Here is a 13,811-nt window from a genome sequence, read left to right as displayed (position 1 = left end):
TCTGTGACAATGTTTTCCCTTTTGAGCATTTCAGGAACCTGGTAAGAATTAGCACTGATAACAGACCAACACACAAGGGCCTCAGAGACTCTCGGTGACCTGAGCAGTGAGGCTGATAACAAAATGAAATTCACTCCAGCTTCCTAGCACTGATCCGTGCGAATAACTTAACATCTCCGAGCTTGAAAAAAAAGTCACGATTCTATTAGAAATGGTTTCTGAATGTAAGTCAGCTGATACAAGAGGGTCCGCATTGCTAGGCTGTGACACTTCACCAGGCTCGGGGTTGGCCCTGGCAGTCTGTGAGCTGAGCCTCGGGAGACCCCAGATGCGATGCCGCTGCTTGTCGCCAGGCCACCCAAGGATGTGCCAGGCATGGGCTTCTGTTGGCTCTGCGCCACCGGACTCGGGTTATCAGCCTCTGTCCTTTCCCTCACTGCTGCTTTTTTCAGGCCTGACCTGCGTGGTTTCCACAGTGCTGTGCTGTTGCTCTGGACGGCCAGCCGTGTGCCTTGCCAGTGACCCTCAGGTGTGTGGGGCTGAGTTTGTTTCAGCTTGGTTGTGAGCTGTCTGTGGTGAAAGGGCGCTTGGCAGGGGTGTTGTGTGACTCATGGCCCTGTGCTGTTATCCCCCAACCCTCTGCTCCTCCCCATCCTTAGGCCACAAGCTCATCTCTGATGGTATGCACCTGCCTGCTCTGTGCCCTCACCAGAGGGGCGCCAGGGATGGTGTGTGAGCTCCGTCGGTGTGGTAGCAGGTGTCTGGTGGAGTGACTGCCTGTGGGCCCTCGCTGTGGTGTTGAAGGACGTGGGCCGTCCCCAGGGTTTGCCTGTGCCAAGTCGCACTGCTGAGTTGTTGGTGTATTGTGGTACCTTCTCCGAGGATGTGTTTCTGATCCTGTGGAGCGCGTTCCACAGGAGTCCCCAGCAGTGCTGTCTTCAGCTGTCCGAGGCCTTGGTGGCACTTGTCCAGAGTGGCCGTGTCACCTGCACTGTGTGGGGGTCCAACTCCTTGTCGTCCACAGCACAGGGTGTTGTCTGACTCTGGGGCCCGGCCCTGCTGGCGTGAGGATTGGCATTTCTGCCGCAGCCAGTGAGGATGAGTTGCTTCACATCCTTTTTGTATGTTTGTATTAATTTTCAGAATGTGTGGTCAAGTGTTTTATCCCTGTTTTAACTGAGCTTTTCTAAGACGTGAGTCAAAACGTTCTTCGTAGCTCCTGGATGCGAACTCTCATTAGTTACATAATTGGCCACTATTTTTTTCCTGCCCTGTGGGCTGTCTCTTCCTGTTTGTAGGTATCATATCCTTTGAGGCATAAGCGTTTTTATTTTTAATAAAGTCCAGTTTATGCAGTTTCCTTTTGTTCATGCTCTTTGTGTTGTAGCTAAGAATCCATTGGGATTCGGGGTCATAAAGATTATCCCTGGGTTTTCAAAGTTGTTTGTTACATTTCTTCTGTTTGTCTTTCAACCCTTTACAACTGTGTTTCAAATGTGCAGCGAGGTAAGAATCTACATTCATTCTTTTACAGATGCCTGCCTCGTTCTTTTACAAATGGGAATCTGACTGTCGCACACCACCCCCTGGAAGGGAGGTGCTTTGCTCATCCAGTGGTTTGGGCCTTTGTGAGGTCCCTGGGTTTCTCTGTGGGTTCCTAGTTCCGTTCCCTGCTGCCTGTGGTGCTCCCCAAGGGAGGTTCGGCGTCAGGAGCTCAGGTGGGGCTGCATGGCCTCAACCCCTTTGTCTGTGTCCAGGCTGCATTTGGTGTTCGTACATCTCAGATGGTCACTATGGTGCCTGAGCAGCTGACACTGTGCTGCCAGCCCCTTGGTGAATGCTGCTGACCTCACCAGGGAAGGCAGGTTGGGCCTGTCCGACCTGTTGCTAAGCTCCTGAGATGTGCTACCAGTGGTGTCCACTGTGGTACCCACCTGTCACTCTCTCCATTTTCCAGGGGCACCGGCTTCTGAGTGACCAGTAATGATGTGTTTCCTCATACGTCTAATTCTTTGTTCGCACAGAGCCCTTCCTGTCTGCCTAGGAACTCTTCACCTCCTCCCACCTCAAATGTCCTGCCAGGCCTGGGCACTGGTTTCACTCTGCTAAATCGGGAAGTGTGAGCCCACACCTTGGTCTCTTCCTCCCAAGCCTGCACTGGCTCTTCCAGGCCCCCTGCGTTTCAGGAGGGGCCTGTTCGTGGCTGTGAAGCGGCTGGGGTCCTGGAGCTCAGTTTAGGCCGTGCGACCGTTCTTACCACAGTTAAGTTCTCTGACTCATGAGCACTCTGTCTTTCCCTTTATGTAGACCATTTTTAGTTTTTTTTTTTTTGTAAGATTTTAAAATTTTCACTGGAAAGGCAGATTTACAGAGAGTAGACAGAAAGATCTTCCATCTGCTGGTTCACTGCTGGTGCTGAGCCGATCCAAAACCAGGAGCCTCCTCTGGGTGTCCCTGACGGGTTCAGGGTCCCAAGGCGTTGGGCCACAGGCAGGGAGCTGGATGGGAGTGGAATGGCACCAATATTGGATCCCGGTGTTTGCAAGGGGAGGGTTTAGGTATCAAGCCATAGTTCTAGGCCCCATTATTGGTTTCTTTAAGCAATAGCCTTCTATAGTACATATTCTACACATAGATTCATTGCTAAATAGCTTGATGTTATTATAAATGGAATTGTTAACTTCTTAATAGATGGAGAGAGGAGGAGGAGGGAAGAAGAGAGGAGAGGGGAGAGAGGTGGAGCAAGATCAGGATTTTCCATCCGTTGACTCACTTGCCAAATGGTAGCAAGGCCTGGGGCTGGGCAAATCAAATGCAGGAACCTTGGTCTCCACTGGGTGGCAGAGGACTAATGACTTGGACCACCAGTCGGCCGTTTTCCCTGGCATGTTAGCCAGGAAGTGGGAAGTTTGCTTGCAGGAAAGAAAGCAGAATTATCCAGAACATGAACTGGAACTCGTATGGGCTGCTGCCCTTGCACGTAGCTCCTTAGCCCGCTGGGCCCGAGTACTGGGCCCTGTCTCATTCTGCCTCCATTGCTGCAGCTGGCTTGTATTTGCTCTTGAGCTTTTGCATCCATATTCACTAGAGGTCAGCGTCTGTAGTTGTGCTGAGTGTCTGCCTGTGTTCGTTGTTGGGGTAACAGTGGCTCCCTTAGCTAATGTCTCCTCTTTGGTGGAGTTTTCTGGTGCATTGGTATGCCTGTCCGCTGGCTTAATCCAAATGTCCGGAATGTGTGTGGCCCTTTGAACCAGGCTGAGGCAGCTGAGTCCAGGATGGCATCCCCTGGGGCACTGCGAGGCTGCCTGGTGAGGCTGTCGTCTGGTCCTCGACTCTCGGCTGAAGCTCTCGGGAAGCCTATGGGAGTCCCGGATGGAGTCTGGGAGGAGGCACCGCATGACTTGAAGTGTTGCATTGGCTCGCAAGGCATGGGAGACGGTGACTGTAGTGCCCTCTAGGTGTGCCAGCTCAGTTCGCCTGCCCTGCATACAGCGTGTCTCCTACCTTGTTCTCCCACCCTGTCCCTTGTCCGTTTCCAGGAGCAAGCTCAGCCTGGACTGTCCCTGCCCCCGGCTCCCCAAGCACTCAGACAGGAAGACACGGCATGTGTGTGCCATGTGAGTGCTCGGACTGCAAGGGGACGAGCCCAGGGAGACACTTCGGGTCAGCTGGAAGGCCAGCAGCCTGGGCCAGCATGCAGTCAGGCTGGTGGCTGAGAGGCAACAGCAGGTGTTTCTTGACTTGCAGAGGCCCAGAACCCACTCCATGCTTGAGTTTAAGTCTGTGTGGGGTCAGTGCTGGCCCTGGGTCTATGGGATCTTTGCTGTGAAGTGCTGCAGAGGAACACTCCCCATGGATGTGTGAGTGTGCCTGTGTGTATAAAGTGTAAGAATGCGCATGTATGTAGGTGTGTGAATGTGTCCCAGAGTGCTGCACTCAGGAAGCGAGGCTGTGCTTGGGAAGTGCTGAGGACTGGCAGGGCGTCCTGGGGTCAGCCTTCCCCCGAGGGCTGTGTTCTGCTGCGTCTCCCTCAGATCCTGGGGCGCTTGCTGGGCCTGGCTCATGCCGAAGCCTGTCTGTCTCAGGGTGCGGGCTCGGGTCAGAGGCGCCCGTGTCACTGCTGGCTGCGGTTTCGATGTCACACGCCTCTGCCTTGTGATGTTGAAAAGGGCCGCAGTGGGCTTTGTTCGCAGGACAGGGCGGGCTGTGCCCGGGAAGACACAGTGGCACCCTGCCAGCCTCTGCCCAGGTCCGGAGGAAGGCTTGCCAGTCAAGTCCTTTTGGGGCCGGCCCACGGTGAGGCCCCTGGCCTCTGCGTCTGTGTGTCTGTCAGATCCATTCAGTGAAAAGGTGTACATGGCCCTTCCTTCTGTGTTTAGTCCCCATATCACAGTGATTTTTGGTTAGGCCGTGGTTTTTCAGCTTCCTGAGGGTTTGCACGTTAGGATGCTGGAGTGTCTGGCTCGGGAGTGCACAGCGGAGGTCCTGCATGCCTGCAGGCTCTGGCCTTGGACCAGTGCCCTGCTCTCTCCAGGAGAGCCATCCCCCCCAGACGTGCCTTCTCAGGTGCGTGATGCCCAAGGCATGATTCTGAGCCTGGTGAAAAGCTGGTTTTGAGCCAGTGAGCCAATGTACCTTCTATAAATGAACATAAGACACATTCGCTAGTGTTCTGGAAACACAGTGCAGTGTTACTAAATGATTTCACCCATGTAGCACTCCATCTTTCTGAATGTTGGAGATGTGCTTGTTCATTGTTTTGCCATTCTCAGCCCGGCCCAGCCCCCTCCTCACCACCTCTCCCGACCTTGGCCGTCCAGCTCAGCTGGCTCCTTTGTTTTGACACCCCTCAAGCCCAGACTCGTCCTGCTCCCTGCCCTCCAGCGTCCTGCTTGGCATCTTGGTGGCCATCTGCTCTGCCACCTCTCTGCACCTGCCTTGGCATTTCATTTTATTTTTTTTTCTCTGAAAATTCCAACCCCTGCTTTGTACTTTCCCACTGGGTGAACCCCTGGGTTTTCCTGCATGTGTCTCATCCCGTGTGCCATGAGGATGTGTGTCTGTCAGCCTTGTTGGTAGCACTGCCTTTGTAAATGGCTCTGGATCCTTACACGAAAATCCCTGTAGCTGTGTGGGTCCAGAGGAGGCTCCAGGCTCCGGGCTCTGGACTGGGTCACCACCCACACCTACACCACCAGGCCTGCCCCCACCCCCGTCACCATCCACCCTGCATCCCCAAGCCTGCCCCCGTCACCATCCACCCTGCATCCCCAGGCCTGCCCCCATCACCACCCATACCTGCATCCCCAGGCCTGCCCCCATCACCACCCATGCCTGCATCCCCAGGCCTGCCCCCACCCCCGTCACCATCCACCCTGCATCCCCAAGCCTGCCCCCATCACCATCCACCCTGCATCCCCAGGCCTGCCCCCATCACCACCCATACCTGCATCCCCAGGCCTGCCCCCATCACCACCCACACCTGCATCCCCAGGCCTGCCCCCATCACCACCCATGCCTGCGTTCCCCAGGCCTGCCCCCGTCACCACCCATGCCTGCATCCCCAGGCCTGCCCCCATCACCACCCACACCTGCATCCCCAGGCCTGCCCCCATCACCACCCATGCCTGCGTTCCCCAGGCCTGCCCCCGTCACCACCCATGCCTGCGTCCCCAGGCCTGCCCCCGTCACCACCCATGCCTGCATCCCCAGGCCTGCCCCCATCACCACCCACACCTGCATCCCCAGGCCTGCCCCCGTCACCACCCATGCCTGCGTTCCCCAGGCCTGCCCCCATCACCACCCATGCCTGCGTTCCCCAGGCCTGCCCCCGTCACCACCCATGCCTGCATCCCCAGGCCTGCCCCCATCACCACCCACACCTGCATCCCCAGGCCTGCCCCCATCACCACCCACACCTGCATCCCCAGGCCTGCCCCCATCACCACCCACACCTGCGTCCCCAGGCCTGCCCCCATCACCACCCATGCCTGCGTCCCCAGGCCTGCCCCCATCACCACCCATGCCTGCGTTCCCCAGGCCTGCCCCCGTCACCACCCATGCCTGCGTCCCCAGGCCTGCCCCCGTCACCACCCATGCTTGCGTGGCACATGCTTATATTAGTACTCACAGTGACATTCAGTGTCTGGATGCTTTGAAAGAAGAGAGTGGAAAGTGACCGTGAACTTGTGGACATTTCCTTGCATCTGCCCTTCCAATGTCATTCAGAACCTGCCGTGAGCTCTGCCTGCTGCTCCCCCCTCCCGCCCCCACCTCCAGCCCCTGAAACACACAGGTCTTCTGTCTCCATGCTCTGTCTCCATGCTCTGCTTGTCCTTAACTGTCCTGCAGCTGGGGGTGTGTAGTGGCCAGCCTCTTCAGATTGACTTTCTCCACCTAGAGAAGTGCCTTTGATGGACTGGCTTGTGATGCTGTGACCGGGGTACCACTTGGGGTGCCTGGGTCAAGGCCCAGCTCTACTTTCTGTTCCAGCTCCCTGGTAATGCACCCCTGGGAGGGAGCAGTAATGGCTCAAGTCCTTGGTCCTTGCCACCCGTGTGCAAAACCTGAGTGGAGTTCTTGCCTCCTGGCTTCAGCCTGGCCCTATTGTGGTTGTTACAGGCATCTGGGAGGGAGTGTCTCTCTCCCCCCCACCCCTATGTCTCTCCCTCCCTCCTTTCCTCCTTCCCCTCTGCCCCCCCTCCGCCACCGCCTTTAAAGTAAATGTGTAAAGATATGCTGGGGTGCTTACATATCCCTCTGGGGCTTCACAGCACACTCCTTTTTGGTGACAGGCAGCATCCCGTTGTCTGGGTGGATCACAGTTCATCATTCATTTGCAGAGGCCATCTCCATTGCTCCCAAGTTTGGATAATTACAAAGAAACAGGCCCCTGACGCTGCGCTGTAGGGTTGTGTTTTCAGCTCCCTGGGGAGAATACCCAGGAGCGTGACTGAACGGGTTACAGGCATCCGCCTCGTTGTGCAGAAAGCTGTCAACCTCAGATCCCTCGTGGCTGCACCACTTTGCATTTCTACCAGGAGCAAATGAGAGCTCCTTGGCCCCGCGCTGCCAGCCACTGGTGTTGCTGGCCTGGCTTCTGGCCGTCCCGTAGTTCACGGTGGTGTCCCACTGTCGCATCAGCGAGCAGTCCCCAGTGACGTGGGATGTCGCACCTCCTTACGTTTGCCATTTACCATCTCTGGTGAGATGTCTGTTCAGACCTTTGCTGAGTTCCAGGAGCTGATGTATGCTGTGTATACCAGGTTCTCTTTTGTCACAGCTTTTTTGGGATGTTTTCCCTGAGTTTTTGTCTTGTGTTTTCCTTCTGTCCACAATGTCTTTGACAAAGTATATATGTCTAGTTTTAACAAATTCTGACTTCAGCAACTCTGAGATTGTATCTGAAAAGTCCTCACCTTGTCAAAATCACCTAGATTTTCCCCAGTGATGTTTTCTAGTTTTATAGATTTGTGTTTTGCATTTAAATCTGATTTGTGGCTGGAACTCTGGTTTAGTGCACTAAGCCTCGGTCTGCGTTGACAGCATCCCATACGGGCACTGGTTCGTATCCTGGTCACTCCGCTTCCCATCCAGCTCCTGCTTGTGGCCCAGGTCCTCAGGCCATGCTGTCACCTGGGAGACCCGGAAGAGGCTTCTGGCTCCTCCTGGCTTTGTTGGTGTAGCTCTGGTGACTGCAGCCATCTGGAGGGCAAAGCAGCAGTTGCAAGACCTCTCTGTAACTCTGCAGTGTGTTCCATTTTGAATATAAGGCATGTGCCTGAAATAACTGTGTGTGCGCGCACATGTGGGTGCCTGTTTGTTCCGGCATCGCTGACTTCCCCACTCCTTTGTTGCACGTTACTTGGCTGCACTCAGTCGGTCTGGTTCTGCGCCCTCTCTCGGCTGTTCCACCGATCCGTTTGTCCTTTGCTGTCCTCTCCCTAGGTTAGTTGGTGTCACTCCATTGTCTTGACATCAGGTAATATCTTTCCTCTAACCTTGTCCCTTAGGATTTGTTTTGTCTTGGCCTCTCCATGCAAATTTTACAGTTTGTCAATATCCACAAAATAACTTGCTGGGAGGAACTGAAGTCCCAAGGACATGGGGTTTTCCCGCCATTGAGCGTAGTGTATTTTACTGACTTCGCTGGGCACCTGGACTCTTCACATGTCGTGTGTGTGTGTTTTGCTAGATATATACTGAAGTGCTTCTTATTTGGTGCTAATATAGCTGACATTGTGTTCTTGTTCACTGCTGGTCCATAAGAAAGCCTATGTATACAGAATAGGGGAATTGCAAAACAGACAAAATATACTTTTGTATATTTATTTGGCATCCTGCAGCTTATTAGGACATATTAATTCTCATGTGCCTTGTCCGTTTTTGGAGATTATCTATATAAGAACTTGTGCTGTCTGTGGAAAAAGGGCTTTTTCTCTTTCTTCCCAACCTGCATAGTTTTCCTTGCTTTTCTTGCCATATTGCATTGGCTGAGCCGTCGAGCCCAGTGCTGTGTCCGACACAGTGCCTCCTCGCCTATTGCTGCTCTCATCAGGAGCGCTTCTGTTTTCCTGGGTGCCATGAGCTTTGTACCTGCAGTAGGTTTGTCTTGAGCGTGTTGCGTGTCTCAGTGTGTTGGGGGTCTCCATGAGGAATGAGTGTTGGGTTTGTTTCGGGGCCTTTTCTGTAGCTAGTTGTCATTAATATGTCCATGTGCCTTAACTTTTGTAGTCCTTTTATGTGTTTGAATTATGTGCACTTATTTTCAGGTGTTGAATCAACCTTGTCAACTGAGAAGAAATCCCATTTGCTTGTGAGCTGAAATTCTTTATGTAATTGTCAAATTCAATTTGATGAAACCTGAGGAGTTTTGTATCGACATTCCTGAGTAATACTGGGTGGTAATTCTACCCTCTTGTACTATTTTTGATTTTGGTATTGGGGTGACCCAGACTCAAACGGTGAGCTGGGGCCTCTTCCCTTTGTGTCTGTTGATGAGAGACACTGCAGGGAGTTGGTGTCATTTCTTCATTAAAAATTTGAGACTCGGTTAGGGAACCAGTGTGTGCCTGGTGCTTCGTGTTCTAGAAGGTCATTAGCTGTTTACTGAATTCCTTTCAAACATGGGCCTATTCAGCTGGTCCACTTCTGGTCCTGCCAAGGACTTAGGTTGTGTTATGGGGTGGCCCCGGGGTCCAGGGTGCCAGGTCATGGTCAGTGCTGCAGGTGAACTGTTGGTTTGTTCTGTGTAGTCAGCAGCTACCTCCTTCGTTTCTGATGTTGGCGCTTTTCTGTCTTTTCTCTCTTTCCTACCCTGTCTGGCATCAAGGTTGTCAGTTTTAGTGATATTTTCAAAAAACTAGCGTTTGATTTGGTTGATTTTTCTCTATTGATTTTCTCTTTTCCATTTCACTGGTTTTTACTTGAGATTTTTTCTTCTGCTTCCTTTTGATATAATTTGTTCTTTTTTTAATCTTCATAATGTGAAAGCTCTGACGGTTGGCCTTACATGGGTTCGCTGCTGAAAGGCCCGAGCCTGGACCACACTGCATGCCACACGTCTCGGGCCAGTTGTGTCTTCAAGTTGTGTGTGTTTCCAGTATCTCTCAAGGTCTCAGCTAGGACCTGTGCGCTCTTTCAGGTGTGGGGTCTCCAGCCAGCTCGTTGGCCTGTCCGCCCTGCTCAGTGGCAGTCGACAAACACCGGGTGCTCACGCTGGTTCAGCCACGTGTTTCCTGGTTGTCCTGTTGCTAACAGGCGACAATGTTTCCTGCAGGGATCTGTCGGTTTCTCATGCACGGTGGTCTGGTGCGGCGCCGCTGGGCCCGTACAGATGCAGGATTCTGTGTCTTCACGGAGTGGGGCCTTCTTCACCACATCACACCCTCGGTAGCCCTGAGAAGCTTCTTGGCTCAGAATCCGCCTGTGTGGAGTTAGTACAGCTGCTTCAACTTCCTTACGACCGTCGCCTGCGTGGTGTACCTTCCCTGTAGTCCACACGTGTCTGTGTTTTCCAAGGGGGCTTCATGCCGGAAACCCATGGTGAGTCTTGCTTTTTAAACTCACTGTAACAAGCTTTTGTTACCATACCTGCTTTTTTCCACTTGAAAGGCAGAGCAACAGAGAAAGGCCCCCCGCCCCCACGCACACAGGGAGAGAGAGGAAGAAGGGCTCTCTATTCCCTGCTGCGGATTCACTCCTCAAATGGCCGCGACAGGCAGGACAGGGACCCATCCCGTCTCGAACATGGGTGTCAGAGGCCCGTGTTCCTGGGCCATCAGCTGCTGCTCTCTCATGCTCAGGACCTGACGTTGGATCAGAAGTGGAGCAGCCAGGACTCCAGTTCGCCTTAGGATGTGGGCTACCCGTGTCTCCGGTAGCAGCGTAGCTCGCCACATCACGTGCAGGCCCCACACCTGTCCTAGTTAATCTAGACCACTGCTGTTTAAACTCACCCAGCAGTTGGATTTGTATGTGCTGTTTTTCTTGGTTCTGATTTGTTGCTCTGGTTTTTTCTCTTCCACATTTTTTCTTCCTTCTATAGTTCTAAGTGAAGCTTGTATATAGTTTCATGTAGTCTCATTTTTGGCACATCAGTTACACTTCTAGTTTTTGTTCAGTTGTTGCACTGTATTTGCAGCCCGCCCAAGGCCAGTTTCACAGAGCAGCAGGTTGCGTCCCTGGGCAGTGCAAGTACCTTACAAACAGACTGCAGGTTCTCCCCGGCCACGTCAGCGCTCTCATTGGTCCATAGTCACATCAGCAAAGGCATCAATGAACAGACGGTCCGAGTCAGTGAGGAAGAAAGAGCTGTTCCCAAGATTCTCGCTCCCCTTACGCTCTCTCGAATGTCTTGCATTCTTTAGGCAGCTCTGAATTTCTGACCTGTAGCTTTTGCCTTCTCTCTGAGGAGCCTCTTTTTATCATTTCTTACATACCACATGTACAGGAACAGACGACAAATGCCATTATGGTTTGTGTTTTGCTTTTTGTTTGTCTAGAACATTTTTATTTTCTCCTCTCCTGTTGAAGGAGAGTTTTGCTGGATACAGAACTTGCTTGATGTTTTTTCTGTCTTTAAACGTCACGTTTAGTTTCCCTTGCTTGTTCGTGTCTGAGCGAGTTCTGATGGGGTTCTTGGGTTTGCCTGTCTTGCCATCAGCCTCATTATTTCTGTTAGCTAAGACTGTTGAGGAAGTGCCCAACGTGTGGACTGCTTGGTATTTATACCAGCTGCTGTTCTCTGCATATCCTGCTCTCTGTCGAGGTGTGCGGTGTCAGCTCTGGGGGATTTTGTTCATTGTTTGTCATGCACATCTTCCATTCCTGGCTCCCGTCTGCTCCGATACTCCCATTGCTCATGTGTGTTGTTCCTGGTTGGTCTGCAGTTCCCAGAGGCCCTGCTTCTCTGGGGATTTTAAGATTTATTTGTTTGCGGGCCCGGCATGGTAGCCTAGTGGCTAAAGTCCTCTCCTTGAACTTGCCGGGAAGCCATATGAGCACTGGTTCTTGTCTTGCCGGCAGCTCCACTTCCCATCCAGCTCCCTGCCTGTGGCCTGGGAAGGCAGTCAAGGATGGCCCAAAGCCTTGGGACCCTGCACCCACATGGGAGACCTGGAAGAGGTGCCAGGCTGCTGGCTTTGGATGGGCTCAGCTCTGAACATTGTGGCCGCTTGGGGAATGAATCAGCAAATGGAAGATCTTCCTCTCTCTCTCTCTCCTCTCTGTATATCTGAATTTCCAATGAAAATAAATTTTAAGAAAAAAAAGATTTATTTATTTGAAAGGCAGATTTGACAGAGAAAGGTCTTGCTTTGATCTCCTGGCTCACTCCCCAAATGGTTTGATCATCCATTCTTCAAAGAAACTGGTGTTACCTTGGAGAATGTGCGCAGTGAGCTAACTAGGGCTTTTGCTTGGCCTTACTTACTCAGCCGCCTGTGAGGTATGCCTCAGGCTCGCCCTGTGTGTGTTCCCGCCCTGCCCAGGGGTCCTGGGCTGGTGGACCACAGGGCTTCTCTGCGTATCTGCTTACCCATGCTTGGTGCTTCCTGCTGTGGCAGTGCGGCCCAGGCTGCTCCCCACACAGAGTCAGGTGGGTGTGTCAGCATTGTCCAGAAGAGGCCTTCTGAGCGCTGGCACATGCGAGCAGCAGGAAATGACGACAAGTTTGTTCAGAAGGTGCGGAAGTGAGTGCATAAACACTCCATGAAGTACCCGTGACGAGGGGCCAGGAGGGGAGAGCCGGAGCAGCCCCTCCTTCTGTGCCACCTTTGGTGTTGGGCCTCTGTGATGTCAGGTGGTTCCTCTCCAGGCGTGGAGTCACCTGGCAACCAAGTGGCACCCTCCGAGTTCCACATGTTTTCATGGGATGCAGATGTATCCCAGGAAAGGGAGCCTTTTGTTTGGCACGAGGAGGGGCGTAGCTTGCAGGTACTTGAAGCTCAGCGACCTGTCTGGCTTCCTGCCTACCCAGCAGCAGAATGACACCTGCCACTTACCATCCTGTCCCTAGAGGTGCAGCAGCATTGTTTGTGGGGCCAAGCCCCGGCAGCGTTGGGGCTGGAGCAAGCGCCACTGGTCGCTGTACTCTTTGGGTTTTAGGAATTTCAGATCAGTGTGCTGGGTTCAGGAAGGACTGTGTCACTGTGCCAACCCTGACGTGGCCTGTGGCACATTTGGACGCCGGCATGTGTGCTGAAGAACCTGTTCAAGTGCTGCTCCTTCCACCCCTTGGGGGACCATTGGCACAGGGACCGGGTCAGAGTGCCCTGTGGGCAGCCGTGCCTGTGCTTGTAGGCCATGTGGACAAAGCTTGGAAAACCCGTGGTCTGGCATCGGAGCCCTGACTCTGAATCCGGTTCTTGCTGGGATGCCTCGTGGCCCTGCGTTTCTCTACCGTTTGGACAATGTCTGGTGTCGAGTTTCACTGAAATACATGGCTGGCCACTTTTCATTGAGCTCAGTGAGGGCCTTGGTGAGGGCCTGACAGCAGGAAAGGGAGGGACCCCCAGCTCCTAGCACGTCCCCAGAGCCCGTGGGTGCCCGCTGCCCCCACCTCTGCAGTGGTGGCTGGTAGCCAGTAGCCACAGTGGACACTGAGAGTGGAGTTTTTCCCTTTTAGTTAAGTAAGCACTTCAGCTGTATTTACATATTTGTTGATTGTTTGTGGCTTTTTAAATTGTGTATCACACGGTGAATATGGTGGGCCTGTGGTGAGAACAGAAAGCCGAGCTTTCGGTACAGGTTGCTGTGTGAGGGACACGCTCCAACAGAGAAGCTGGCATCCCAACGGTGGAAATGGAGCCTTTTCCGAGAAGGTGTGTGCAGCGTAGGGAGCTTGGTAGGAGGAACCCCTTGAGCCTCCCCCTAGAACAATGGCGGGGGCGGGGGCAGGTTCGGAGTTTAAAACCACACAGGTCGCTCAAGCAGATTGTGGAGAAATGGGAGGTGAGTTTATCTTGGTGCCAAAAAATACCTTTGACACCCATAGTTTTCTCAGAATCCACCTTTCCCAGCAACTTTTGCCTTACAGCACGAATGGGGCTGAAGAGCCGAGGGCAGTGTGGGGAGGTGGAGGGCATTGGCCGGAGGACCCTTCCTGCCCTGGCCACCAGTCTGCTCCTTCCTCCGAGCTCCGTGGACCCATCACATCTGCATGTGAGGATGTGCCTGGAGCTGCGGATAACTCCTGTCCTTTGTGGCGCGCATGCCAGCACGCCAGCTCTGAGCCGGGCCATCCCGCGATGCCATCTGGAGCCAGAGACACCATTTTCTCTAGCACTCCCTGGTGCCAGAGCAGCTGCACC

General features: G+C 53.4%; 1 protein-coding gene across 5 annotated transcripts in view; it reads left to right on the top strand.

Annotated features, from left to right (window-relative positions):
- The window catches only part of KCNN2 (potassium calcium-activated channel subfamily N member 2), a 185,652-nt gene that overhangs the window by 137,501 nt on the left and 34,340 nt on the right, over positions 1-13,811 (top strand). Inside the window, exon 1 of one of the 5 annotated variants that reach the window (XM_058677577.1) lies at positions 12,322-12,435. The exons of the other annotated variants lie outside the window; for them this stretch is intronic. Within the exon in view, the coding sequence (XP_058533560.1) occupies positions 12,374-12,435 (62 nt within the window). The 5' untranslated portion in view covers positions 12,322-12,373. Of the gene's footprint in view, positions 1-12,321; positions 12,436-13,811 lie in introns of those variants that run through there. 5 annotated transcript variants of the gene reach the window in all.

Source organism: Ochotona princeps, chromosome 19 (genome assembly GCF_030435755.1).
Source record: "Ochotona princeps isolate mOchPri1 chromosome 19, mOchPri1.hap1, whole genome shotgun sequence".
Taxonomy (NCBI): domain Eukaryota; kingdom Metazoa; phylum Chordata; class Mammalia; order Lagomorpha; family Ochotonidae; genus Ochotona; species Ochotona princeps.
This window is presented reverse-complemented; position numbering and strand designations above follow the sequence as displayed.